Raw genomic sequence first — 26,915 nt, 5'->3', positions numbered from 1 at the left:
GGTTTTGTTTATTTATTTATTTTCATTTAGATGTGACTTATTTTGCTTTGTTTGTTAATTTCTTCTCTACGTTTCGAATGTTTTTTTTCTTCATTCTCACAGGCACCTCATTGGACTCTGCCTTCAACCTAAGCATGAATATAACTTGAATGTCATATCTTTTGTGGTTTTAGATGACATGACTTCATCCAGCCTTACATTAATGTGTAACCTATTCTATTAGATGCTGAAATAGTTGTGGTGAATCATTCAGATGATTCAGCCATGCTTCTTGAGACAGCTCATAATTTGACATAAATTCCAACCAGAAAAATAGCTATTAAATCGTCTATTCCATCTATGATGCCTGGAAACCAGTGATGAAATATGTTCGTGGAAACTACTATTTACATATTTTATTTTGGGATTCATGAGCTACGATCCTGGAATTGTGGCGCATCTGTTATATGTACTTTCATGACTTGAGGGGAAAACAACTCATACATTTGATGTATATTGCGAGGAGCTAATTTTGTGAAGAATAATCTGAACTGGTAACTAATATGTTTTTTGTTTTGTTTTTTTTCATCAAGGAAATAATGGCCATAGACCAAGGGTCTGAAAAGCAGTTTGACCTATTCTCTTGCTGTCACTCTAGTGAATACAAAGACACTTTGGAGAAGAAAGTGGCAGATGAAATAAATTCTATTAAAGATTTTTGTGCCACAGTTGAAAGCCTCAGGGAATTTAATGTGACACGTGACCGCTCTGGTTCAAAGCGTAACCATCCACCAGCCTGACACTGAGGGTTAGCATGTACAGAACAGCCTCAATCACTGTTACCGCTTTCATTCTCTAGAGAGGATGTGCACTATGTACTAGCCTTTCTGACTGCATAACAATCAATATATTGCAGTGTTAACCACAAAGCAACAGGGCCGTTTTTACGTCATTCAAACCAATTATCTTTAAAATGGTCTAGACAGGACAATAAGAGGTTCCCATCACCTCCACACAGGGCTTACAGTATTTGTCCTTCTTCATTAGATGGAGACTGTGGATTCTGTCTTAAGTGGCAGGTGAAAGCGACCTGGTGATCTTCTAAGGTCAGATTCTTTCCTCCCATTTGTTCCCTCTCCAGGAAGCTAGTTCGTCAGTTGAGGTAACCATAAAAGAAATACAACAAAAGGTTGAAAAGTTTACGCAAACACTGTCTGCTTAGTTCTTTCTCTCACTCCATACTTTTTGAGAGTGTGATTGCATAATTTCATTAAACCATCTGCCAAACAAGAAACCACTTCTGGTAACAACATATGCCAAAGCTGTATATAACTGGTTAGGAAACAATTTAAAGACATTACTGATTTGAAATGGAAGCATTTTTGGGTGCACATTGCTATTTTTTGCTGTAAGAATAATGCTGAGTTTATTATGTCTGTTTTATCCTTGCAATAGGGATAATAATCTGACTTTTTTTTCCTAGACACGTCCTGACTGGGATGGCTGAAGTGCCTTAAAATGTTAGGGCTGGAGCTTTATTTCCCTATTGTTTAAATATTTGCTGAAGATAATGACTGTTCAGCCAGTGGCATTGTTCATAACCAGTCGTCACGTGTAAGGTGATGTGGGATGGGTTCTTCAGTGAATGGTCGTAAACTGTGAGATATAAAATCAAAATTGCGGAGAAGGAAACGAGAGACAAAAAGTTACAGCTACCTTTTACTGTTTTTGTTTCTTTCTTTTCGTTTTTCAATCCGTGGCAGAAACTGGCTTTCATTGATTAGTAGAGAGCACAGCAATAAAGCCAAAACATGGTTATTTAATGTTAGGCCTAATTTAAAAATCCCAGCAAGGACATGACGTGTGGTCATCCTATTAAAATTCTAAAAATATTTTTTCATGAATATGTTAAATTTCACTATGAATAAATAGAGTCATTAAAGTAAGCTTAATTTGAAGTGTGATGTTTTTTTTTTTTTTTTTTTTATGTCCTTATTTTACTTCCATTCAGGTTCTTCCACACATCAATTTCAAAACAGAAAGTGTCAAGCTCCGAAAAGCTAAGTGCTAACATTCATAAAAGTTAACGTTACCCATTAAAAATTCATTAAGACAATGTGTAACAATATGTAATTCTATAATCTAAAAATAGATTACACTTTGGTATGCATTTAGCAATATTTACCTTGCAAGATGTCAACGTTAACAATTTCTTTGCAAAAATAGAAAGGCACTAACATCAGACCAAAATATAAGAGACAAATCACAATTGTGTGATAATACTAACGTTAACTCAACTGTAATCAATCCGACTGGCTAAACGCAATGCACGCATTCAGAGCGCGTGATCACAGTGACGCCCAGATCCACAAAACTGAGCCTCCCACCTCTGTAATAAACACAGAGATGTTAATCCCCTCAGAATTGGTACATGAAAATCGGAGACGTCAGGTGGTAAGAATCGAAACTCAAACGTAGTTTAGAAAACTAGTGCCAAAGAGTTTGTGCAGGATAAATAATGCTTTTATTTTGCTACCTGTTAGGCTATAGAAAGGATATAGGATATAGAAAGCACAGGAGAGGGTGAAAGGCCCTTCAGATTTGGGTGATTTTCTTTCCAGACTGCCAAAGCTAAACGAAGAGGACAATATATTATACCTGACAGAAATAGCCAACAGTGGGCTGAGAGTGTTTGGAGACCCCACTTCTGTTTATAGCACGAAAACCGGAGCGGGAATAAACAAACAGCAGACCCATAAATCACACACGACAGCGGGATTTGACGCATCTGTAGGCGGACAACAAGCCGTATTGATTTGGACTGTACCAGCAAACTAAATAACAGTGCCAAAGAGTCAACATAATAGGCAGAATTTCATTAGCTGTATCATTTGCTGTCACCCTCCCTGTTCTCTAAAGCAATTTCTTTGAGCTGATTGGTGATATCGGGATGTCTATGTATGTGGAGGGAATACTGAGAGAGAGACTGTCATTGGAACGCTATTTAAGAACAGCGCGCTACTATATCTACACGGAATCGTCTTGTTAGCCGTCTTCGAACTTATTGTTTTTGACAAAACAAGACGACACAATTTCCATCGTGTCAGCCAAATCATGCGTTTCAGTTTGCTTATAGATCAAGACGTGTTGCATAGTAATCATACGGTTGCCATGGAGACCCCTGGTCCTCTGCGCCTCATCCTGGGTAATTAGTGTATGATGACACCTCGATACACTAAATCTCGGTGCGGAAAATTAAATCTACAGAATTAAGCGTATGTAAATGTCGTATTCCAAACAATTAGAGAAGTTACAAAAGAACGAGCCCGATTTAGCCTGCTGCTTTAACTTTGGAGTCATTCTACGAATGTACAGATTCTAAGTGATGTTTTTACAGACACACAATGCGTTTCATTCAATTCAGTCACGTGTACTGCAGAGTGGGGTTGAAGTAAATCATCAGTACAGGGTTTCAGGCGTGAATACAAGCAAATAGGGATATGCCGGAATAAAATTTTCATGTTGTGATTAATTGCTTATGCTTTTATCATGATATATGGTATTATCATGGTATTGACATTTCGGTCATAATACAGTAGCTATAACAGGTTTAATAACTTTTTTCTTATAACAAATATAACTGAATATTTAAATACAATAAAGCAATATAGAAAAAAATATATTAATTAATCTTTGTTAAAAAAATACAAGTCTTAGTTCATGTTAGCTCATTAAATAACACTGTGTTATTAAATATTGGAATACCTTAAAGTGTGAACGAGCAATAAAGAATCAAAACACTTTCAGACAATATCTATGGCATGTAGTGCAGATTAAAATGTAAAACAAGTTTGAAAATGAATAGCCTATTAAGTCTAAATATTTAATTATTTGGCACAGTGATGAACACCATAGCCAATCCACAAATCTTAATGGCTATTTAAATCTATTGTTTTAGATAGTAGCGCAGCTGCTTTATTTATGGGGTTTCCAAGGTAAGGGCTGCATTTTCTGTAGTTTAGCGCCATCTGCTGTCAAAGAGTGAATGTGCTTTCATTCAGCACGTCTCTCAGTGCTCCCCCATGTGCTTCTCATGCATACTTGTTTATATTAGAGCGCACAACGGTTTTTCAAGAAGCATATAGTGGTGTTGTGCAGTTTGACCATTTGATGGGAAAAGTATATTTAAAATATATCCCATATTCTGAAAATTTTTTAATTTATAATTGTTCACAATATTTAGAAGTGCCCACAACAACAATATCGTGCATATTCATTACCGTGATATATCGCATTACCGAATTCCGGCACAAGTCTACAAGCAAATCAATATCAAACATTCCCCTGAGTTATGTCGTGCTAGATATTGTAGACCTATCTGTCATTTAATATCACTAGATTTCTTTGTCAGGAATCATTCTGTCACGGTTGGCCTTTGTTTAAAGCATGCAATTTATAAAAGGATGCAGTACATTTCTAGAAGAACAAGGCAACCGTATAGTTAGCCTTTATATATATTATGAAGTTATGAACAACGTGGGAAGTTTTCCAGTAGGCCAATTATTAAAGCTCTGTTGCCCCCTCTTGTGTCCAGTTCATGGTGTGTATTCGAACCATTGTCCAAGTTCTAGTTCATGTGGAAGAATAACAGGGATGAGAATCTGGAACAATTCCAGTTCCTTAAGATTCTATTAATGAATTGTTTAGCACTTTTAAATAATATAAAGGAAAAAGAAGTGTTCCTTTGTTAGATGATGAGAGAATTTTAATTATAGAACTTTTACTCCCACTAGTAACTTAAAGTAAATACTGTAGCATACTACTTTACCATACTAAAGTGTATTATACTGTATATATTATAGTATTTACAACACTTTTTAATGAATGCTACAGCATACTGTACTATTTACAACTGATAAACTGTAATAAATACTGTAGTATACTTTAGTTTTTACTACAGTAAACTGAAGTGTATTGTAGAATACTATAAAATATAAACTTAGTACATTATTAGGTAAAGTAATTTGTTTAAATAACTATAGTTGTTATATTACAACAAATTAATTTATGTACTTTACTATAGAATTGTTCAGAAACACTATAGTATTAACTATGAATTACTATTGTATTTTTTCATGTCGTTTGTCTTTTTGCAGCATTTTAAATCTGTCAAAACACAACAAACGACGAGGTAACCTAAATGTATGTCATTATAAAATTTGACTGACAGACCTCATAATGTGTGTCTAAAGATAAAAGTTGTTGTGTGAACAACTAGTCAGTAACAACGCTAAAATTATTATCATTAGTGAGTTATAATCTGTATGTTTGATTCATTAAAAAGACCAGACTCATTAGAGTCGTTCGTTCACTGTTGATTCAGTGGTAATATTGTGGCGCCAATCTCACAACAATGCCGTATGTCCTAATTCCGTAAATAAGAATTCAGAATCATTAGATAGATGGACATTCAAGAAAAATTAAATATATTCGAGATTTGACATGGAAATTAAGGCCTAGTAGACTACCCCAAGTTGGCTTTGTTAGTATTTGATCAAATGTGAGCTGTTCTTTAAAATGGCACATTAAAAAAAAAAATATTAATATTTTTGGAGTATGTTTTACAAGAAAACAGTTTTTTTATTTATTGTTACTTGACATTTCCTTGCAATTATTTGTGAAATTTACTAGGAATTTCTGAGTGTGTTCTAAAATTGTTTCAAAAATTTATTTTTTCCAATTTATATATATTGTGTCAGTCAATTTCATTTAATGAAAATCCTGACTGTTCTGGCACATGCTGAACATATTTCTCAAATTCCCATCTTGTAACCATTCTCTAAAATTAAATATATACAATATATAACACATATACACATACAATGTCTGTTGTATTTATCTCATCTAGATGCAGATTTCAACCCTTGCACTCATGTGCTTTATCTAATCAGTCAGCTTTTAAGATAGTGAAACTTTGCCACATTGCCCTGTTAGTGTACACAGCTGCAGCAGCGGGACCGTCCCTGCCCCTTCTCTGGCCTCACTGCAGATCAGGTTTAAGGAGATCATGGAGGTTTCAAGTCCCAGGACTGAAGCTTCAGCAATTGACCCTAGTTCCAAGCTTTTCTGCTGCAGATCTGTGAGGCGTTGCATCCCTCTGGTATATAGACAGGAGCTCTACCACATCCTGTGCCTGACTGGACCCATGGTAATTTTTCTCTCACTTACACTCATGTATGAATGTAAAATATTCATCTATTCATATTAACATAAAGGAAACCTTGGAAGTTTTAAATCAGTTTCACCTCATGTGGCAAAGAATGAATCTGCAAGACAGAAAAGCAAAGAAATGTCATTATTTCCTCCACATACTGTAACCCAGTGCTCTCATATACTTGTCATCCACTGAGAATTCTCAGGTTGTCATTCCAGGTTGCATCGCACATTCTGAATCATCTTCTGCCATTTGTCATAACAATATTTTGCGGTCGCCTGGGAAACAGTGTGCTGGCTGGTTATGGAATGGCCTCAGCTGTGAGTTTATGTTTTGCTCTGCTTATTGTTTCTCTGGAATGTTACGTACTTGTCTGTGGTAAAACAGAAAAATGTATATGAAGTGCAAACGTTGGCACAGCACTGTAAAAGTTCAGCCGTGTCACACGCTTTTGGTTTTAAAGCTTGTGTATTGAAGTAGTTCGGAGCATGGCTGAGAGGAAGCTGATGCTTGTTATTCTGATTCATCAGACGATTAACATAACTGCAGCTACAGGTGGAGGTCTTGCACTGGCGGCTGACACCCTTATCTCTCAGGTACGAAAATATGTATGGATATGCAGTGGTGTCCAACAGGATGAGACCAGACCAGAGAGCTGGGATGTAAACCTATATTGAATTAGGCGGAAAAAAGCAAAATTGGACCTCCTGGATCTTCTGCAATGAAACATGAAATACATAACATTCTGCTAAAATTCTAAATTTGGTACCATATGATACATTCAGGAATACAGAAGAAATATTTGAATTCTGATCTAATGTTCTTGTCAGACCTTCGGTGGGAAGAATCTGCGCCGGGTTGGCATCATCTTGCAGAGGAGTGTCCTGATCCTCCTAATCTTCTGTTTGCCCTGTTGGGGTGTACTCATCAACACCCAGCCCCTTCTCCTGCTGCTGGGTCAAGATCCAGAGGTGGCCAGGTGATTCACTGCAAAAATAAGTGATATTATTAAAATAAATTAAATGATTGAATTAAATAAAATATTTTTGTCTTCTTGTTCATTAGACTATCTTATTATATATAATATTTTACATTTATACATTTTTTGTTCATATTAAAAATATATTAAATATATTTCATTTTATTTGTCTTACCCAATAAGAATTGTTTTTTTGTTTTTTGTTTTTTAAAGGAAACTTTTAATGAACATTCTCTGAGTATTTCCTCTCAGGCCATCCAAGATGTAGATGAGTTTCTTACTTCATCTGAACAGATTTGGAGAAATTTAGCATTGCATTATTCCCCAATGGATCCTCTGCAGTGAATGGGTGCCGTCATGATGAGAGCCAAACTGTTGACAAAAACATCACAATAGTCCACAAGTAATCCACATGACTCAATAAATGAATATCAAATCAAATCAATAAATGAATGTCTTGTGAAGTGAAAAGCTGTGTATTTGAATAATAAAAAAAAAAAATTATAATTAAGGTGTTGTGCTGTAAACTTTCACTTCTGGCCAAAATACCAATCCATAATTCATAATAATGCTGGATTACAAACATGCAGCTTTCACTTAACAAGGTATTAATTGGTGGGACTGTAGTCATGTGGATTACTTCTGGATTATTGAGAAGTTTTTAATCAGATGTTTGAACTACAAATTCCAGCAAATTTTCATTTTGGGGGCATTAACGTCTAACAAAATATACTGAGGTTTATGCTAAAAACAAGAAAAACAGATATTTTTCAGTGGGAAAAAGTTTCAAGATATATTCTCTAAAACATTTTGCTTCAAGAAAATGTATATTGTTTCAAAGACATTTATGTTTTAATATTGATTTATCTGCCAACAGTAGGTGGTGAATGACTCATTGTTTACTGTTAAGAATGAATAAATGATTTTGACAAGAATCAAAAAAGGTATATTTATTCATGTCAGTGTAAAGTTATAGATCCCCAAAGTTTTGTACAAATAAAGATCGTGTCTGAGAATGACAGTCCTCCTTATCTCTTTTCTAGCAAATATATTTGGCAATAAAAAACATTTCTAAATAAATATTGACGATGTTGTTAAATGAGGCATTTTAATGTGCTCAGGCACACGCTCTAATACTTCATTTAGATGCAGGCCAAGATGAAAATGACACTGCGCAGCAGATTTATTCTGCTGTATGAAAACTCACAGCTCTCTTTTTAAAATCATTCATGTTGCCTTGTCCTCTATATCACAGTTACAAATGTGCTTCTTTTCAGGATAGCTCAACTCTACGTGGTTTGTTACCTGCCAGCAATTCCAGTGAGTCATAAAAAATAGCATAATTTTCCTCTTGCCAGCACAGTCACATAATTTACATGACATAGCTTGAAATATGATACATATATACACAACCAGCAGAGTTTCTCATTCTCTCTCTTTTCAAACAGGCTTTGTTTTTGCATCAGCTGCAAGTAGCCTATCTCCAGAACCAGGTATGCAATCTTTTTTTTTTTGGCAGATAAGTGTAGATAAGCACCTTAGCTGAGCTCTTCAAAAAGCATTGTTGCATGCAAGATCTTAAAACCTGCAGAGCTGTGTAACTATCCCAGTCAGCTTCCAACTGTTATGGTATGATCTTTAGTAACTTCATATGTGTCACTCAATGTAATGTCACAGCAGTGACTATAGATCCAAAGAATGGTTTAACAGTGGTTGTTTTGTTTCTGAAGGGAGTGATTCTGCCTCAGATGTATGCAGCCATTGCAGCCAACATTGCAAATGTGGTGACAAACTACATCCTTCTGAACTGGTTGAACCTTGGGTTATAGTAAGTTTGAAGGGTTGTAATCTCTGTCAATCATTTATACACAGTTGTGGTGCATTGGTTATTTACACAATAGTTCCAGTTCTCGAAACAGAGTGAACATACAGGTGCTAGTCATATCATTAGAATATCATCAAAAAGTATATTTAAATTTATTAAATTTATTTCACTAATTCCATTCAAAAAGTTAAGCTTGTATATTATATTCATTCATTATACATAGAATGATATATCTCAAATGTTTATTTCTTTTAATTTTGATGATTATAACTGACAACTAAGGAAAATACCAAATTTAGTATCTCAGAAAATTAGAATTTTACTTAAGACCAATACAAAGAAAGGATTTTTAGAAATCATGAAACTAACATGAAAAGTATGAGCATGTACAACACTCAATACTTAGTTGGGGCTCCTTTTGCCTGAATTACTGCAGCAATGCGGCGTGGCATGGAGTCGATCAGTCTGTGGCACTGCTCAGGTGTTATGAGAGCCCAGGTTGCTCTGATAGTGGCCTTCAGCTCTTCTGCATTGTTGGGTCTGGCGTATCGCATCTTCCTCTTCACAATCCCCCATAGATTTTCTATGAGGTTAAGGTCAGGCGAGTTTGCTGGCCAATTAAGAACAGGGATACCATGGTCCTTAAACCAGGTACTGGTAGCTTTGGCAATGTGTGCAGGTGCCAAGTCCTGTTGAAAAATGAAATCTGCATCTCCATAAAGTTGGTCAGCAGCAGGAAGCATGAAGTGCTCTAAAACTTCCTTGTATAAGGCTGTGTTGACCTTGGACCTCAGAAAACACAGTGGGGACCAACACCAGCAGATGACATGGCACCACTAACAATCACTGACTGCGGAAACTTTACACTGGACCTCAAGCAACGTGTATTGTGTGCCTCTTTTCTCTTCTTCCAGACTCTGGGACCCTGATTTCCAAAGGAAATGCTAAATTTACTTTCATCAGAGAACATAACTTTGGACCACTCAGCAGCAGTCCAGTCCTTTTTTTGTCTTTAGCCCAGGCGAGACGCTTCTGACGCTGTCTGTTGTTAAAGAGTGGCTTGACACAAGGAAAGAGAAAAGGCTGAAACCCATGTCTTGCATACGTCTGTGCATTGTGGTTCTTGAAGCACTGACTCCAGCTGCAGTCCACTCTTTGTGAATGTCCCCCACATTTTTGAATGGGTTCTGTTTCACAATCCTCTCCAGGGTGCGGTTATCCCTATTGTTTGTACACTTTTTTTCTACCGTATCTTTTCCTTCCCTTCGCCTCTCTATTAATGTGCTTGGTCACAGAGCTCTGTGAACAGACAGCCTCTTTTGCAATGACCTTTTGTATCTTGCTCTCCTTGTGCAATGTGTCAATGGTCGTCCTATGGACAACTGTCAAGTCAGCAGTCATCCCCATGATTATGTAGCCTACAGAACTATACTGAGAGACCATTTAAAAGCCTTTGCAGGTGTTTTGAGTTAATAAACTGATTAGAGTGTGGCACCAGGTGTCTTCAATATTGAACCTTTTCACAATATTCAAATTTTTTGAGATACTGAATTTGGTATTTTCCTTAGTTGTCAGTTATAATCATCAAAATTAAAAGGAATAAACATGTAAAATATCCCAATCTGTGTGTAATGAATAAATATAATATACAAGTTTAACTTTTTGAATGGAATTAGTGCAATAAATCAACTTTTTGATGATATTGTTGATGATATAATTATATACCTAGCACCTGTATTTAGTCATGCAGTAATGTGACTACTTGAGCAGTCAAACTGTTTCTCGATTTATTCAAAGACTCTGGTTCATTTAGGAGTAAATCAAGTCACTGTCTTTCTGAGCTTTCTATTGCATCATCACTTAACCGATTTATTCAATACACTGATTCAGTAAACAGGCTCTAATACATTTTACATTTATTCATTTAGCTGAAGCTTTTATCCAAAGCGACTTACAATTGCTATATATGTCATAGGTCACACTCCTCTGGAGCAAATAGGGGTTAAGTTTCTTGTTCAGGGACACATTGGTGTCTCACAGTGGATTCGAACCCGGGTCTCTCACACCAAAGGCATGTGACTTATCCACTGTGCCAACATAATTATGATTTTTTTTTTTTTGGTCAAAATTCTGAATTTAATCATGTATTCAAATAAAAAAAATCAACATTGTGTCATAATTAAGGCATTTAAAGTTATTATTTTGACTTTTCATGACTTAACACAGCATGATTTTTTTCTTATGTGGCTGAAAGAGGCTTCCATATGATTCTGGTATATCATTGTATATGATATGGCTCTGTTTGGAACTATTTTTGTTTGTAGAATAAAAATACTCATGTGGAGCTTTTCTCCTACAGTAATTAGGTTTAGTGATAGGGTAAGGACTTAGATATGTAGAGGTGGAGCTGGACTAGGACAAGCTCCACCCATGTTATCCATACAAGGACATGCAACTACTCTACCATTTTTACAGTCGTGTATTTTTCTGGCTTTTGTATTTTAGTGGATCTGCTGCTGCCAATACCATATGTCAGATCTATATTTGTGTTTTCCTCTATTTATATATTCGCTGGAAGAAACTGCATGTTGAAACATGGGGAGGTGAGCTAACTAGCTAGTTAAACTTAGAGATAAACCAGTCAACCTTACTATATTGTTTAAATAAATGCATAAAATACCACTCTATGTTTGTGAGGTCTTTCTCTGCTCTCCACAGGCTGGTCATGTGACTCACTGCAGGAGTGGGATGGATATATGAAACTGGCCATCCCCAGTTCCTTGATGCTCTGCTTTGACTGGTGGATTTATGAGATTGGAGGATTCTTAGCAGGTGCTTTCTAAAGACTAAACTCGAAAACAAACCTTTGTGTTAATACACAGAAACCACTGCCTGTAAAATGAAATTGGATTATGCATTTTATTAGGCCTAGACATGAGGAATGGCCTCCAATTAAAATGTCTGTTTGGATGTAGTGCTTAATGTGGTTTAAGGTTATTAATTTCAGCCACAAATGATTTTTCATGCATGATTGCTTTAGGAAAATAGAAAATGCTTGTGTAAAAGCTTAAGCACAGAGAGAAACCACTTTAGTGTAACATTATAATGCTTTCAAATGCATTCCCTTATGTCTGTCTCTTTCAGGCATGTTAGGAGAGATGAATCTGGCAGCTCTACATGCAGTCAATATGCTGGCTCTTACAAGCTACGTGGTAATTTTTAGTCTTAGTATTTACCCAATTATAAATTTCCCCAAGGAAAATGAACAGATGCTTCCATTTTCTCTACTTTGTCCCTTGTCAAACAATGATTTACTTGATACATTATCAGAAAAACAAAGTATATGAAATTTATTAGAGAACTCATAAATTACGAATAACTAGGTTTACACATATCCATTCAAAGGTTTGAGATCAACAAGATTTGTTTTTAATTAATTGATTCATATATGGATGCAGTAAATGGATCAAAAGACATTTTTAAAGTTCCAAAATATTTCTGTTTAAATAAATGCTTTTCTTTTGAACGTTCTAAACATAACTGTTTCCACTGATAATAACATGTCTCTTGAGAATCAAATCAGTCAGCATATTAGAATGGTTTCTGAAGGATCATGTGACACTGAAGAATGGAGTAATGGCTGCTGAAAATTCGGCATTGTCAACACAGGAATAAATTACATTTTGTAAAAATATATTAACATAGAAAAGCGATTTAAAATTATAATCATATTTTAATGTTTTTCTGATAAGAAAAAAAGGTGTCCTTGGTGAGCATAAGAGATGTCTCTAAATGACCCCAATGTATTTTCCTGGGATGCCAGATTCCTTTAGGGTTTAATGGTGCGGCGTGTGTACGTGTGGGTAATGCACTTGGAGCAGGAGATACGGCCGGAGCCATCCTCACCAGCAAGGTGTCCCTCACCTGCGCAGGTTTACAAACAGTCATATTCCGTATAGACACAGTCATCTTTCATTGTCTGCTCATGTCTGACACGTCCTTTTTCTTTTCCTTTATCTTTTGGATGCAGCTGCCTTCGCTGTTTTGCAAGGTCTTGTGCTTGCATCAACAAAAACTGTGATTGGTTTCTTATTTACATCAGACAGGTAGTTATCTGTGTTTGTCTTGCAGTAATGATGTTCTTTAAACAGTACTGTACTGGTGATAGTGTCTTATTCTGTAGGCATATTGTGGCGCTCGTCTCCAAACTCTTAAACGTCTATTGTGTGCACCAGTTGTTTGATGGTCTTGTTGTAAGTACTTTACATTGCTAGAACTTTTTTTTTTTTTCAGATGAAATGATAAGTGTTTTATTTTTATGCATGGCTTTAGGTTGCTGTCTTTTCCTTAGAGTGAAAGAAAAAAAAGAAATCTGTAATTTTTTGTTACATTGAAAAAAGTGTTAAAAGAAAATACTATTTCAGTCTTTCTACCTAAAGCTTATAATGTTTAATTCAATGTTTTACTTGCCATTTTTATGCATTTGTAACAATTGATAGCTCAAATTTATTTAAAGGAAATGTATTGTTTTTTGCAATAAATACATACATTAAATAAAACATATATAATGAGTAAGGAAGAATGTATCTTGAATGAAGTTTATTTCTCACCCCATTGGTGAATTGTTTTTTTGTTTTTGAAACATATAATATAGTTGCCAATGAGGTAAGAAAATATTTTAATGGAAAAAAATAATATGCACATTTTGCTGCTTAAGTAAAAAAAAATTTTTTCTTTTGGCAGTGTAATCATTTAAGCTAATAGTTTTTGAATGCACAGTCAGATAAATGTTCTGTAAATGCAAAAATGCAAATGTCTAAATGTATTCTTTTGTTCTGTCCTCAAGTGTGTCAGCATGGGTATTCTGTTGGGTTCAGGGAAGCAGAAGATTGCAGCTTTAGTAAATTTCCTTGGGTATTACTGCATTGGACTTCCACTTGGCGCTTCACTCATGTTTGCTGCGAAATTAGACCTTATTGGTTTGTTTTCCTTCATTTTTTCATGCTAGGATCTTATTAACAATTCAAATAAATTGTCACTCATTGTACTCGTTGATATTCTTTGACCTTGTCATCTTCTGTGGTCACCATGTTAGCATCTGGTTTCTAAATCATAATTTTATTGGGTTGAAGCACGTAGAGAACATCAGTGGACTCAGAACAGGTCCCTGCAGAATTGCATTAATGCATCTCGAGCACTCAGAACAGCATTCATTAAAACATCTCTGTACTGAGATAACAGCTGTCCTACAGCAATGTCCTCTCTTGCTTTCACAGGCTTTATGCTGGGACTTCTCGTTTCTGTTTGTGTGCAGTCCAGTATTTTCATTGCAGTCATTCTTAAACTCAACTGGGAGCAAGTGACTAAAGAGGTATATTTCAGTATTTCAGGTGTGCTTTGTATTTTTGAATTACAATTCACAGTCTATTTTACATCATAATGTGTTGAAAACAAATATTCAGTGAGGGAAAAAATATAGGATGAGACTAGATTATGACAGGATTTGATCAGATTATGAAAAGTGGCTACATATATTTTTTTAAAGCTGTTTGTTAACATTTTCCTTCCAGAAATGCAACTGTAGTTTTTGTTAAAATCTCTATGCTTTTAATTCTTTTCTGTTCTCATCAATTATATGGTATGATGTATGGTACATCCATAACATTTCAGGCTGTGGAAAGAGCTGGAAAGCGTAAAATCCCTGCAATGTCCACTCCGGATAGTCTCACAGCAAGGCACAGAGAGGTATGTCTGATGACCTTTACTGTATCTTAACACAAAACATCTCTGGAAACTTGAGCTTGATGTCTTTTGTTGCTCTCAGAATGGGGATGAGTACATGAGCATGAACTCAAATGATCAGAACGAGGAGACAGACATGGAGGAAAAGCCCCCAGTTCTGCTCTCTACTGCTCAGCTGATCCTCAGGAGGGGTCTGACCACCCTCGCTGCTCTTCTCATCCTAGCTGCTGGGATAGCTGTCCATCTCACTGTGCCTTTACCTGAGGTGTCTTACGCTGTCAAAGCAAATACTACTTTGGACTTAAATGTTACTACGCCTTCATCTCTCATCCATTCAACTACAGTCTCAATGTGAAAACCAGAGGCTAGAGCTGCAGCTGTTCAAACATGCAGTTTTTCCCAGGTATTTTCTGTTTAGCCATTTTCTAGAACGTTATAGTTTCCAAAACACGTTTAATCATTTCTGAAGCATTAGATATAAACAGAAATGCAACTATATTTGATTTTAAGAATATTTTGTTTTGTTGGAAAACAAGACAAAACACTGATTAAGAACGTAATATTTTAAAAACTTCTATTTGAAAACCTATTTTTAAACATCATAGCTTTGCATAATATGCAACAAATACAACTGCATAGTTTTCAATCATGAGCAGTCTCTGAATCATATTTCATATAATCAGGCATTCCTAATTTGATTTGTTTTGATAAAAAAAAAACTGATTAAAGGTTAAAATGTTAACACAGATGGTCTGATATTGATTCATCCTTGGCACACATCCTTAATATTTGAAACATAATTAGAAAAGAATAAAAGGAGACGTATTTGTGTATGCACAATATTTATTTACAAATTGTAGAAAAGTTACATGTATAAAATAACATACTTGTATAATTTGTTACTCATCACACATTTGCAATATTAAAATTCATGAGTCCAGCTATAGGATCTCAGAGCAACTATTTTCTCTTTTTTTCTTATTCTTCTTTATTCAAATCTTGCCAGATCTTTCAGCTTTGTGAACATCACATTGGTTCAAAGGTTGGTATGAGGCACTGAGGAAGGGAAAAACATGTTAATGTTTGCCTTTCTCCTTAAAAAAACTAATCCTTTTTATGAAATCACATCCACTGTATATGATGGTCCAACACATTGTGAGTCTAATGTACATAAGTTTAGGTATTAGTCACTCCTGTAATTGATTCCTGGAACCCGATTGATGATTCAAATATTTGTTTTTATATGTTCTTATGTGAGATGTACTATATGAAGAAACAGACCAAATCTACAATTACAGTGACATTACCAGCAAACTACAATCGAAAGCCAGTTGTAATGATAAACAAACCTTAGCTTTTAAATGTTAAAGTCATATTTTCTCTAGCTTAAAAGAGCAGCTGGATGAATCATTTCATTTGGGTTAATGGAGGGGGATGTGGAAAAGAGGAAAGATAACATGTGAATGGCATGCAGGTAAAAATATTGGTCATTGTAATCTGAAGGTCATTGAAAGTGTAAAGGCCAAAGGTCATGTGGAGTATAAAAAAACTGAGAAAGAGATGATTTAGTTGCGTAAGTTTTATGCAAAGTGTTTAAATGAGCTTTTACACTGTTGTTTAATGTTTTTAAAGAAAGACATCTCTTATGCTCACCAAGGCAATCAAAAATACAGTAGAAACGGCAATATTGCGAAAATGATTAGTTTAAAATGTTTTATTTTTTTAATATATTTTGAAATGTAATTTATTCCTATGATGGAAATGCTTTATTCAGAAGGATTACTCCAGTCTTCAGTGTCACATGATCCTTCAGAAATCATTCTAATATCCTGATTTTCTGCTCAAGAAACTTTTCTTATCATCAATTTTGAAAGCAGCTTTATTATTGCTTAATATGCTTAATTTTACTGAGTGTGCACTGCTTAATATTTTTGTATAAGCCATAATACATTTATTTCAGGATTGTTTGATGAAATAAGAAGTTCATAAGATCAACATTTATTTCAAATATGTTTTTGTAACAATGTAAAATGTCACTTTTAACCATTTTAATGCATCCAATACTGAATAAAAGTACAAATGGCTTTATGTATTAATATATATATACACACACACGCACACACACACATATACACACACATATATATATATATATATACAGTGGGGATCGAAAGTTTGGGCACCCCTTGCAGAATCTGTGAAAATATGAGTAATTTTCAAAAAATAAGAGAGATCATACTAAATGCATGTTATTTTTTATTTAATACTGTCCTGAGTAAGATATTGTGCATAAAATATATTAACATTTAGTCTACAAGACAAAAGAAATGCTGAAATTATTAAAATAACCCCACTCAAAAGTTTGGAAACCCTTGGTTCTTAGTACTGTGTGCTGTTACCTGATGATCCTTGACTGTCTTTCTGTTTTGTGATGTTTGTGCATGAGTCCCTTGTTTGTTCTGAACAGTTAAACTGAGCAGCGTTCTTCAGAAAAATCTTTAAGCTCCTGCAGATTCTTCAGTTTTCCAGCATCTTTGCATATTTGAACCCTTTCCAGCAGTGACTTTATGATTTTGAGATGCATCTTATCACACTGAGGACATTTGAGGGACTCAAACACAACTATTTAAAAATATTCAAACATTCACTGATGCTCCAGAAGGAAACAAGATGCATTAAGAGCTTTTGAACATGATGAAGATGGCCAAATTTGTCTTATTTTGTTGAAATATAATTTTTTTCCATTTAGTTCTGCCCTTCGTAAGCAACAGAAGATACTTGTATGTTTCCCGGTACACAAATTAAGTACAATTTACCTTGATCTTCAAATTCCAAAAGTTTTCAGTACTAAATAAAAAATAACATGCATTTAATATGATCTCTCTTATTTTTTGAAAATTACTCATATTTTCACAGATTCTGCAAGGGGTGCCCAAACTTTCGATCCCCACTGTATATGTAAGAATTATAATAGCAATTTTTTGAGCTATATAGTATTTTCATTAAAAAATGTAATACTTTAACAACTGTATTTACAACCCATAAATATAATGATTATATTTAATATAGCCAGTATTGAGTTTAATATTTATAGTTTAGCGTATTTAACAGCAGACTTCTACCTCAAACTATGTAACCCATGCCTGAGTTACAGCTGCCTCTAGCTCCACCACAACAACGTTACTTTGAAAAAGCTTTACATATTACTTATTATTACTTAAATTAATGACTTATTGTGTCACAGCTTGGTGAATCTTAACTAGTGGAGTGTTCTCTGGAATACACATGAAAACTAAACAGAAAATAAAAGTCAGTTATTAACCTGTTAAATGTCACCCCGTCCCGTATACGTCCCATAAATTCATCTATTACTTTTGCTACATAATGTTTAACAAAAAATATTGGTAAAATATATATTTGGGAGTCTTAGACCTTTCCAACAATATATAGTTTGTCAAGATTAGATTAGATTTGATTGTAATATAGTATAGTCAACGTAGGCGTCCCGTATACGGGACGGGGTGACATTTAACAGGTTAATCATCTTGTAATAAGATTTCAAAAATAACTGATTGATCTTGTGAAAAAAATCTATTGTCAGGATTGCAAACATCCTCCTCCCATCCTGTGGATTAAATCAAAGCTTCTCGTTGTCTTCACCTCAGTTAATCAGTAAGCCCTCAAAGGTGCTGAATGCAGACCTGAAGAAAGAACAGCAGTAGAAGGGTCCCTTACAGTCTCTGAAGCAAAGCCAGGCCTCTTACAGCGTCTTCAAGGATCACTACTGAGAAGATCATGGACGTCTCGAGTCCCAGAACTGATGCCATGTCAGTGGAGCCCAGTGCCAAGCTGTTTTGCTGTGGTTTTGTGAGGCGTTGCATCCCTCTGGTGTTTAGAGAAGAGCTATACCACATCCTGCGCATGACTGGACCCCTGGTGAGGAGTCTGTCACATACACATCATGATGATGTGCTATGCTTGTTTTGTATGTATAGTAGAGAGCTGGCAGAGAAATGCAGCCGCTTATACAAAAATGATCCATTACTGAATAGACCATGATCTGTTTTGGGTACAGTTTGTATTATTTGCATATGACTGTATTATATTATATTTGTATCATATCTTCATGCATGTCCATTTGAATATAAATTAATCCTGGATGAGTTGATTCTTGATTGTTAAATGCATCCATAATAATGTATATGTCTTGTGTCTGGCATAAAATAAATACTGTATAAAGAAAGATGCCTATCATGAATAAAATGAATGTCATGGATATTTCCAAAAGAAGATCAGTTGAAGAAATTGGTTTTATTTCACTTCACAGATGTGCTTTATTTTATTTATATTTATTTATTTATTTATTTATTTGATCTTTTTTTTGGGGGGGGGGGGTATTTTCACAGCCATTATCCATGTGAGTCCAGAACTTTCTTCTTCACCTTGTGCTAAATCCTTCTTTGTTTGTATTCTTAGCTTGTGTGCCGGTTCCTGAATTTTCTCCTTTTCTTTGTGGTGACGATGTTTTGTGGCCGCCTGGGGAACACTGTGCTGGCGGGTTATGCCATGGCCTCAGCTGTGAGTCTGTTCGATTCAAAATTTCTGCTGGCCAATATGTGTCATGGACAACATTATTAAGATGTCCAATGTAGTTATAGAGCATTAAGCAAAATGTGTTCGATTTGTTTTTCAGACAATAAATGTAACGGCTGCAGCGACGGGGTTGGGACTTGCTTTGGCATGCGACACTTTGGTATCACAGGTGTGTTTCATACACAAATATCACTCCAACTGCTTAGTAAAATAATAAACCAAAAGCCTGAAATGAAAAAAAGGAATGAAAGGACTGCCATGAATCACACAATGATTTGACAGTAATGAAAATTATACTGAGGGATTAAACATGTTTAATGGCTTGTATTGTTGTTTAACAACATACCGGCTGTTCAGCTGACAAAATGTCTTTCCGAAACCTTTCAGTGGACAAAAACTCCATGAATAGTTGTGAACATTTTTATCTATTTGTTTTATTAAGTGCTTGCTTCTAGCCTTAATAGATAACTTGTCTTGTTAATGTTAAAATACTTCAAACACATTAGAATGCAAATTATTCTCAATTGTTATATTCAAGCATATTGTATGATGTCTTGCATACCTTTTAAAAAAGGTATTGTCCCAGTGGAAGTTTTGTACCTTGCTTTCTGACAGTGAATGCTAAAATAACGCATAGCTTACGACCGTCTTTCATCTTCCCCTCAGACATTCGGGAGTAAGAACCTTCTCCGTGTAGGCGTCATCCTGCAGAGAGGCATCCTAATTCTGACGCTCTTCAGTTTGCCATGCTGGGCTTTGCTTGTGAACACCCAGCCTCTCCTTCTCTATCTGGGGCAGGACCCCGAGGTGGCCAGGTGACCGGCACACCCTTTCTGAACATACTTGAATTGATTTTGACTGTTGAATGCTTAAACTGATCATAGATGCACTAGAGTACACTATAGAGATGGACACTTTCTCTCTCTCAGGATTGCACAGCTGTATGTGGTTGCATATGTGCCAGCAATTCCGGTAAGGTCCACTAATGGATAATTATGGATTGCATTTCCAGGCACACATGAACTCATATCAAATAATTATTTGTATACATTGCTGTTCATCCTCATTCTGTCCCATGTCTATGTCACAGGCCATGTTTCTGTATCAGCTGCAACTGTCATATCTTCAGAACCAGGTACATGAAATGATTTTTTAAGGAAACTAACAACTTAATAACCGGATTCAGTTGTATGTTGATGGTGTCATGCTCATGAACCCTCTGTAGGGAGTGATCAAGCCTCAGATGTATGCATCTGCAGTTGCCAATGTTGCTAATGTGATAGTGAACTACTTTCTGCTGTACTGGTGGGATTTTGGAGTCTAGTGAGTATGAACGTTTTCCATATTATTATGTCTTTGATCTTCAGTATTTACATATCGTTCTGTTAACTTTTAGTGGGTCTGCTGCTGCAAACAGCTTTGCTCAGGTTTTTAACTGTTTTGCCCTGTTTTGGTTCATCCGCTGGCAGAGGCTCCATGAAAACACTTGGGGAGGTGAGTTTTGTGGATGTTACCTTGAAACTGTGGTTTGCAAAGCTACTGTACTTGATTGCCTAATTTTAAACTACCTAGTCAAGCTACTTTTTGTTACTTTAGTCTTGTTCTGGAACAAAATAACGCTTTGAATGCAGTTTAAAGGGGGGGTGAAATGCTCGTTTTCACACAATATCATGTTAATCTTGAGTACCTATAGAGTAGTACTGCATCCAAAAAGTCTTTAGTTTTATTATATTCGTAAGAGAAAGATAGTCTGTACCGATTTTTCCCGGAAAAACACGAGCCGCTGGAGGCGTGACGTGTGGGCGGAGCTAAAGAATCACGAGCGCCAGTAGACTTTTGTGTTGGGAGCATGTGGAAACTGTGACATTGCCGTGAGGGAAAAACCATCATCCAAAACAAACCATGGCTTACAATCAGATTCAGCTGTTTATTTATGATCCAGAATCAGATCCCGAGGCTGAAACTGAACGAGAGCAGCAGCAGCAACGACTCGCTCCGAGCGGGGCTCGAACCCGCGTCTCTGGCATGGGAGGGGACGCACTAACAAGGAGGCAGAGATATTTTAAGCAGTTTTACTCACCGCCTGCGGTTCCAACACACAATCGTGACCCTTTTTCGTTGGGATTGCATCATCCTTAAGAAATAAAAGATACGTCCGTCGTCAAACTGGGCCTTGTTTGTAAAACAAGCATCTTCGAAATGCAGGGAACAAACAAAAACACTTGCACAACTCTGTTGATGCTCTGTAAAAATAAACTCCGTCCACTGGTCCCTTAATGCTGTTTCTCTTTTGGTAATCTGTGCAGGGTTGTCTTGCCCTGGCAACCAAAAACACACTTCTTTTGTGACTTTTCGCGACGCTCTCGCTCTGATCAGTGAATCGCTCTGAGTGATCAGTGAAATGTCTGTGCTGCTCAGCCTCGCTGTACGGGAGCGCGCGCTCTTCCGGCACACGCGCCCTCAGGAGCCATATAAGGAATTTCCGCTCCATCTAACGTCACACAGAGCCATACTCGAAAAAAACTTTCCGAAACTTGTGACAAACCGGAAGTAGTATTTTGGGAACATAAATACTCCTTCAAACATACAACTTAATTTTTGAAACTTTGTCCATGTTTAGCATGGGAATCCAACTCTTTAACAGTGTAAAAAACTCAGTATGAAAGAAATAGCATTTCACCCCCCCTTTAAGGCTGAACCATTTTCCTACAGTATTCGGATTTAAGCATATGACATCGTTTGGAATTATTCAATTCACTAAATTGAATTAGACTTTTCATGGCCATCTACTAGGAGTCGACACTGGAGTAATTATTGCGTATATATAATCTTCTGCACATGGCAGAGAAAATACGAGGCTATTAACTAAATTGAATAAGACTTTCCGAGACAATAAACTGAATCAAACTAAGGCTTCACACTAAAATGAATCTCTCATAGGAAGGTTTTGAAGAGCGTGTTTGTCTGTTCAGCTTGTTGAGCTTGTTACTGGACAACCTGCACAATTTAAAGAACATAACCTTTCGTATAGCTGAAAGGTTAGTATACTGGCGCTACATTTACTTATTACTTTCTTACTGTTTTCCTTTTCCTCTGAAAGGGTGGTCTTTAGAAGCATGGCAGGATTGGGGGTCCTACATGAAGCTGGCCATTCCCAGCACACTGATGACCTGTTTTGAATGGTGGATCTATGAAGTTGGAGGCTTCTTGGCAGGTACATTGCATGGTTATAATAGTGAACTAAAACCATAAAAATAAAAAAATTAAAACAAATGTAAAATATAGTATATCAATAGTGATAAAATAACTGGCATATTCACAGAACAGACAATGAATATGTTTATGTTTGTATACTTAACTAGTTTTACTTTAGTTTTTTTTTTCATTGACTCGTTCCTTCATGAATAACTCTCCTCTTCCCATCAGGAATGCTGAGTGAGGTGGACCTGGCTGCTCAACACGTGGTTATCATGCTGGCGTACATCAACTACATGGTGTGTTTGGATGATCTTTGCCTTTTCCTTTTCATGACGGTGCTGTTTTTGTTCACCCCCTTTCTTATATGCCAGATCCCATTAGGAATGCAAGGTGCAGCATGTATTCGTGTGGGAAACGCGCTTGGTGCTGGGGAAACAGCTGCTGCCATTCTCACCAGCAAGGTGTCTCTCATCAGTGCAGGTAAAACATTTGATATCAATCTTTCGCAAGCCTGTCATAACACTTAGACAGTTATATGCAGCACCGGTTGATGTCATGTAAACACATTCATTTTGTTCCTAAGCTGTTTTAGCAATCTTTCAAGGTTTTGTTCTGGGCTCGACAAAAACAGTCATTGGCTACATATTCACTTCCGATGAGTAAGCCACTTATCTCATTATTTCAAGCACCAAAAAAAAAAAAAACTAAATTTTTGTTGGCATATGTACACATTAACAAATCTGTAAACACTCCATTCTTCAAATTAAAAATTGAGATTAAATAGAAACAATGTCAACAACAGCTGCGTTTCAGTTTTCAGCTGGTTTTGTGATGTTTGTCATATTTAGGGCTATAGCGGAGCTTGTGTCTCACCTACTGAACATCTACTGCCCTCTTCAGTTCTTTAATGGAATACTGGTGAGTTCTTTAACTGAATTTTTACCAGTGACAGTATATAAAGGGAGGAGAATGGACCACCTGTATTGAAGTGTATTGAAATGAATGGGAGAATGAATGCAGAAGTATAGGAGTGTAGGAATAAAAATCCTTCTTTTTAGTTAAAAGTTACAACTTTTATCATGAATTGAACTAAAAAAGCCCAACTTATAATGCCTTGGTTGCAGTTTTAAAATTTTAAGTTAGATTTTATATTTTTAATTATTTCATATTTAGTTTTTTAAATGTATAAATACAATTTTATTTTAGTTATTTTATATGTATTTTAATTATATTTTCAATAAAAGAAATCCTGTTTTTGTTCATTTTTAGTTTACTTAAATCGTTTTAGTAATTTTTTGTTTTGTCATGTATTTTTAATGGCTGTATATTTTTATAAATTTCTATTCATTAGTACTTAGTTATTTCAAGCTGAAAAACAAAACAAAAAAAGACTGAAATAACTGAAATTAAATGTAAGTATGTATATGTGCCTGTGTGCTATTACTGTATTAAAATGAATATTCAAGTCTTTTTATTATAGTCATATTATAACCTTTATTTATAATATGGTACTGTTTTTACAATATAGATTGTTCCAAAGCAGCTTTACAGTGTTAAACAGGAAAATTGTGTGTTGATAACGCAGAAGGACAATATTTAACAAAGTTAAAGTCAGTTCATTGTTGATTCAGCGATGTCATCATCCAGCTCAGTTCAGTTCTCCTCAAACAGTCAAGCAGACAATATTGGCAGAAATTAAGTTTATATTATATAATATATCATCTTCGTTAGTTTGTACATGTGTGTTTGTGTACATTACAAGTTCCTGTCCTACAGTTTTTTTCTTTCAGTGTGTTGGCATGGGCATTCTTCTTGGCACAGGGCAGCAGAAGATAGCCGCTATTGCTAACCTCTTTGGCTACTACTGCATTGGACTCCCATCAAGCATTGTTCTGATGTTCACCGCTAAATTACAAGTTGCTGGTTCGTCTAAATGTGTCATAATGACTCTTGTCACAATTACTGGTGTTTGATTAGAGTGAACCTTTTAATATCTACAATTATTTATTCAGGCTTTTGGCTGGGCCTCCTCATTGCAGTATGTTTGCTAGCAATTTTTTTCACTGTGGCTATTTTTAAATTAAACTGGAAGAAAATGACAGAAGAGGTAGGTATATCAGGTCTATTAAAACGGCACCTTTCTTCTAATTATACTCCTCAAGATCATGTGCTGAGTTGATGACTAAAAGAGCTTCTTTCTCTTTTAAAGGCAATTGAGCGTACAGGAAAGAGTTCAAATGGAGCGGCAAATAGAGCAATGACTCCGAACAATCGCGACAGCTTCTACCAGGTGGTGCTCAATGCAGAGCTATTTTTTTTCTGTCTTTGTTGTTTTATTTTAAATAATCAACAAGAACTAGAAGTTTAATGCATTAAACAATAAAATAAAATAAAACAATAATAATAATTACAACATGCTAAGAAATTAATGCATTCAATGATCTCTGCTGATTTGTAGATTCATACATACAACTTTTAAAGGGATGGTTCACCAAAAATAAAAAAAAATTATTTGCTTCTCCTCATGTTGTTCCTATGATAACTATCTATAAGTTTATTAGCATTTTACAGAAGAGATTAAGACTTTATGAAGAATTTTCAACAGTTGTGTCCATATAACGAAAGTTGGGGTCAAAACATAATTGTACCTCATTTATATTGTGTTGACAGAAAAAATGCTTCTAGTTTCAGAATGGGAATGGATACGTGGTTGTGAGCTCTCAAGACCAGGATGAGGGGCTCAACCATACTTTGGTGCACGATGGGCCAGACGTGACTCAAGTGGAGGAAAAGCCCTCAGTTCTGCTCTCTACCTCTCAGCTGATCCTCAGGAGGGGTCTGACCACCCTCGCTGCTCTTCTCATCCTAGCTGCTGGGATAGCTGTCCATCTCACTGTGCCTTTACCTGAGGTGTCTTATGGTGCAGGTGCAAATTTTACTTTGGACTCAAACTTGACCACAGTCACTCCCATCTAGTCTGTGAGTATCGTTTGAAACCTGGACCTCAGATAGATTCACCGTGAATATCTCTATGCTGTGAACATGAGAGGTAATGAAGAAATTGTATTGAATTAGAAAAGTAGAAGCATCTTCAAATTGATCTCAGGCTGTATATTGTGACCTAGACATGTTTATATTTTATTCTGTGTGCACTTGCTTTGTCCACAGCATTAGGCCATGTAGTAAGAAAATCGAGCAGCTTAGCAGGAAAAGGTCTGTTCCCCAGTAACACAGTCATATAATCTCTTCCGTTGACATTTCTAGTCAGGCAGCTGGAGAAATGCTGCCAAAAAGAAGACATTCTTCAAAGCCCCTGTCATATATTGAGAAATATAATGGAATCTCGAAGCAAATGTTGTCAATTGCATGCGGGACCTTCCTAAGGAATCCTGCCTGCCTATATTAAGGGGCTGTTCAAACGGAACATGTTTTTGTGTTTAAAAGTGTGAGTTGTAGGCTAGTCGAATAAAAAACAAAAAATAGCATGGTCTAGAGACATGCTTTTTAAAAGTTGAACTTCGCTTAATTTAAGCACCACACTTTTGGAATTACATATCATGTGCAAGGTCCTGTGAAAGAAACAAGGGGCTGTTCACTCAGAATACACTTATGAAATCCACTGTGCTGCTTTTTACAGTTGTTTTCTGTGTAAAAAATGCAATAGATGGGCATGTTTCAACATAGCATTCTAAAAACACAGTGTTTAAGTTAAACGAAATTCAACTTCATATTTAGATCATCCTTTTTCCAATCATATTTTGTCCGTCTGAAATACTAACGCTCCATCCTAAGCCTACTAATATATATTCACATGTCGATATGCCTCTCCACGGCTCTGCTGTCACATTTTTTGTTGCTAGCTTGTTATACTGTATGTAAATGTTCAATCCACCTATAGGCCATTAAGATTAACTAATCATGTGATTTCTCCTGGTTAAACAGTCTGACGTGATTGTGACTCTGGGCTGTTTTCAGATAAGTGTCAGGTGTGGAAGGTTCAGCTAGTTCAGCTGCTGGGAGCAAAGAGTAATATTAGAGGGGTTGTTTCATTTGAACTGGTAAAGTCAGTGACATCATTTAAATTGAACAAGACATATAAAAAACACACATGCCCTGTGCTCAGCAGTTAGATATTATTATTGTAAAAAGTTACATTTAATTCATACTTTCAAATAGCTGCAAAAGATTGCACATAGCTGACTTAGAGCAGCTTATCACAAATGAAATCCCTGGGTCAATAAATAATTTTCCATTACATAGAGTGTCTGGGAATATTTTTCTATATCAGCTATATTCAAAGCCAGGTATATAAAGATAGAAGATATAAAACACACACTATATCCTTGCATGTTGGTCCAGTGTGAAATCAGAATTGCAATGTGGCA

General features: G+C 35.9%; 2 protein-coding genes across 2 annotated transcripts; both read left to right on the top strand.

Annotated features, from left to right (window-relative positions):
• The first annotated feature begins 2,398 nt into the window (after positions 1-2,398).
• On the top strand, positions 2,399-15,679 carry LOC113080275 (multidrug and toxin extrusion protein 1-like). The gene is made up of 18 exons (XM_026252481.1): positions 2,399-2,433; positions 5,974-6,187; positions 6,412-6,513; positions 6,724-6,789; positions 7,024-7,172; positions 8,450-8,492; positions 8,621-8,665; positions 8,903-9,000; positions 11,503-11,600; positions 11,716-11,829; positions 12,142-12,209; positions 12,821-12,929; positions 13,028-13,103; positions 13,181-13,250; positions 13,844-13,976; positions 14,274-14,368; positions 14,668-14,742; positions 14,822-15,679. The coding sequence occupies exons 1-18, from the start codon at positions 2,411-2,413 to the stop codon at positions 15,092-15,094; spliced, it is 1,851 nt and encodes a 616-aa protein (XP_026108266.1). The 5' UTR covers positions 2,399-2,410; the 3' UTR covers positions 15,095-15,679.
• Positions 15,680-18,407: 2,728 nt separating this feature from the next.
• LOC113080274 (multidrug and toxin extrusion protein 1-like) lies at positions 18,408-26,775 on the top strand. The gene is made up of 17 exons (XM_026252480.1): positions 18,408-18,675; positions 19,216-19,317; positions 19,433-19,501; positions 19,999-20,147; positions 20,262-20,304; positions 20,423-20,467; positions 20,558-20,655; positions 20,729-20,826; positions 22,433-22,546; positions 22,759-22,826; positions 22,902-23,010; positions 23,114-23,189; positions 23,379-23,448; positions 24,321-24,453; positions 24,543-24,637; positions 24,740-24,820; positions 25,216-26,775. The coding sequence occupies exons 1-17, from the start codon at positions 18,535-18,537 to the stop codon at positions 25,504-25,506; spliced, it is 1,782 nt and encodes a 593-aa protein (XP_026108265.1). The 5' UTR covers positions 18,408-18,534; the 3' UTR covers positions 25,507-26,775.
• The last annotated feature ends 140 nt before the right edge of the window (positions 26,776-26,915 follow it).

The sequence above is a fragment of the Carassius auratus genome, unplaced genomic scaffold, assembly GCF_003368295.1.
Source record: "Carassius auratus strain Wakin unplaced genomic scaffold, ASM336829v1 scaf_tig00030642, whole genome shotgun sequence".
NCBI classification, from domain to species: domain Eukaryota; kingdom Metazoa; phylum Chordata; class Actinopteri; order Cypriniformes; family Cyprinidae; genus Carassius; species Carassius auratus.
This window is presented reverse-complemented; position numbering and strand designations above follow the sequence as displayed.

Excerpts from the sequence above, each read along its gene's own strand:
- LOC113080275 (XM_026252481.1), top strand. The coding sequence starts at position 2,411 with ATGAAAATCGGAGACGTCAGGTG. Across the intron at positions 6,188-6,411 it reads TGTGCCTGACTGGACCCATG|GTTGCATCGCACATTCTGAA; the intron begins GTAATTTTTCTC and ends TTGTCATTCCAG. Across the intron at positions 7,173-8,449 it reads CAAGATCCAGAGGTGGCCAG|GATAGCTCAACTCTACGTGG; the intron begins GTGATTCACTGC and ends GCTTCTTTTCAG.
- LOC113080274 (XM_026252480.1), top strand. The coding sequence starts at position 18,535 with ATGGACGTCTCGAGTCCCAGAACTGATGCCATGTCAGTGGAGCCCAGT. Across the intron at positions 19,502-19,998 it reads GCGACACTTTGGTATCACAG|ACATTCGGGAGTAAGAACCT; the intron begins GTGTGTTTCATA and ends TCTTCCCCTCAG. Across the intron at positions 22,547-22,758 it reads AGTTGGAGGCTTCTTGGCAG|GAATGCTGAGTGAGGTGGAC; the intron begins GTACATTGCATG and ends TCTTCCCATCAG.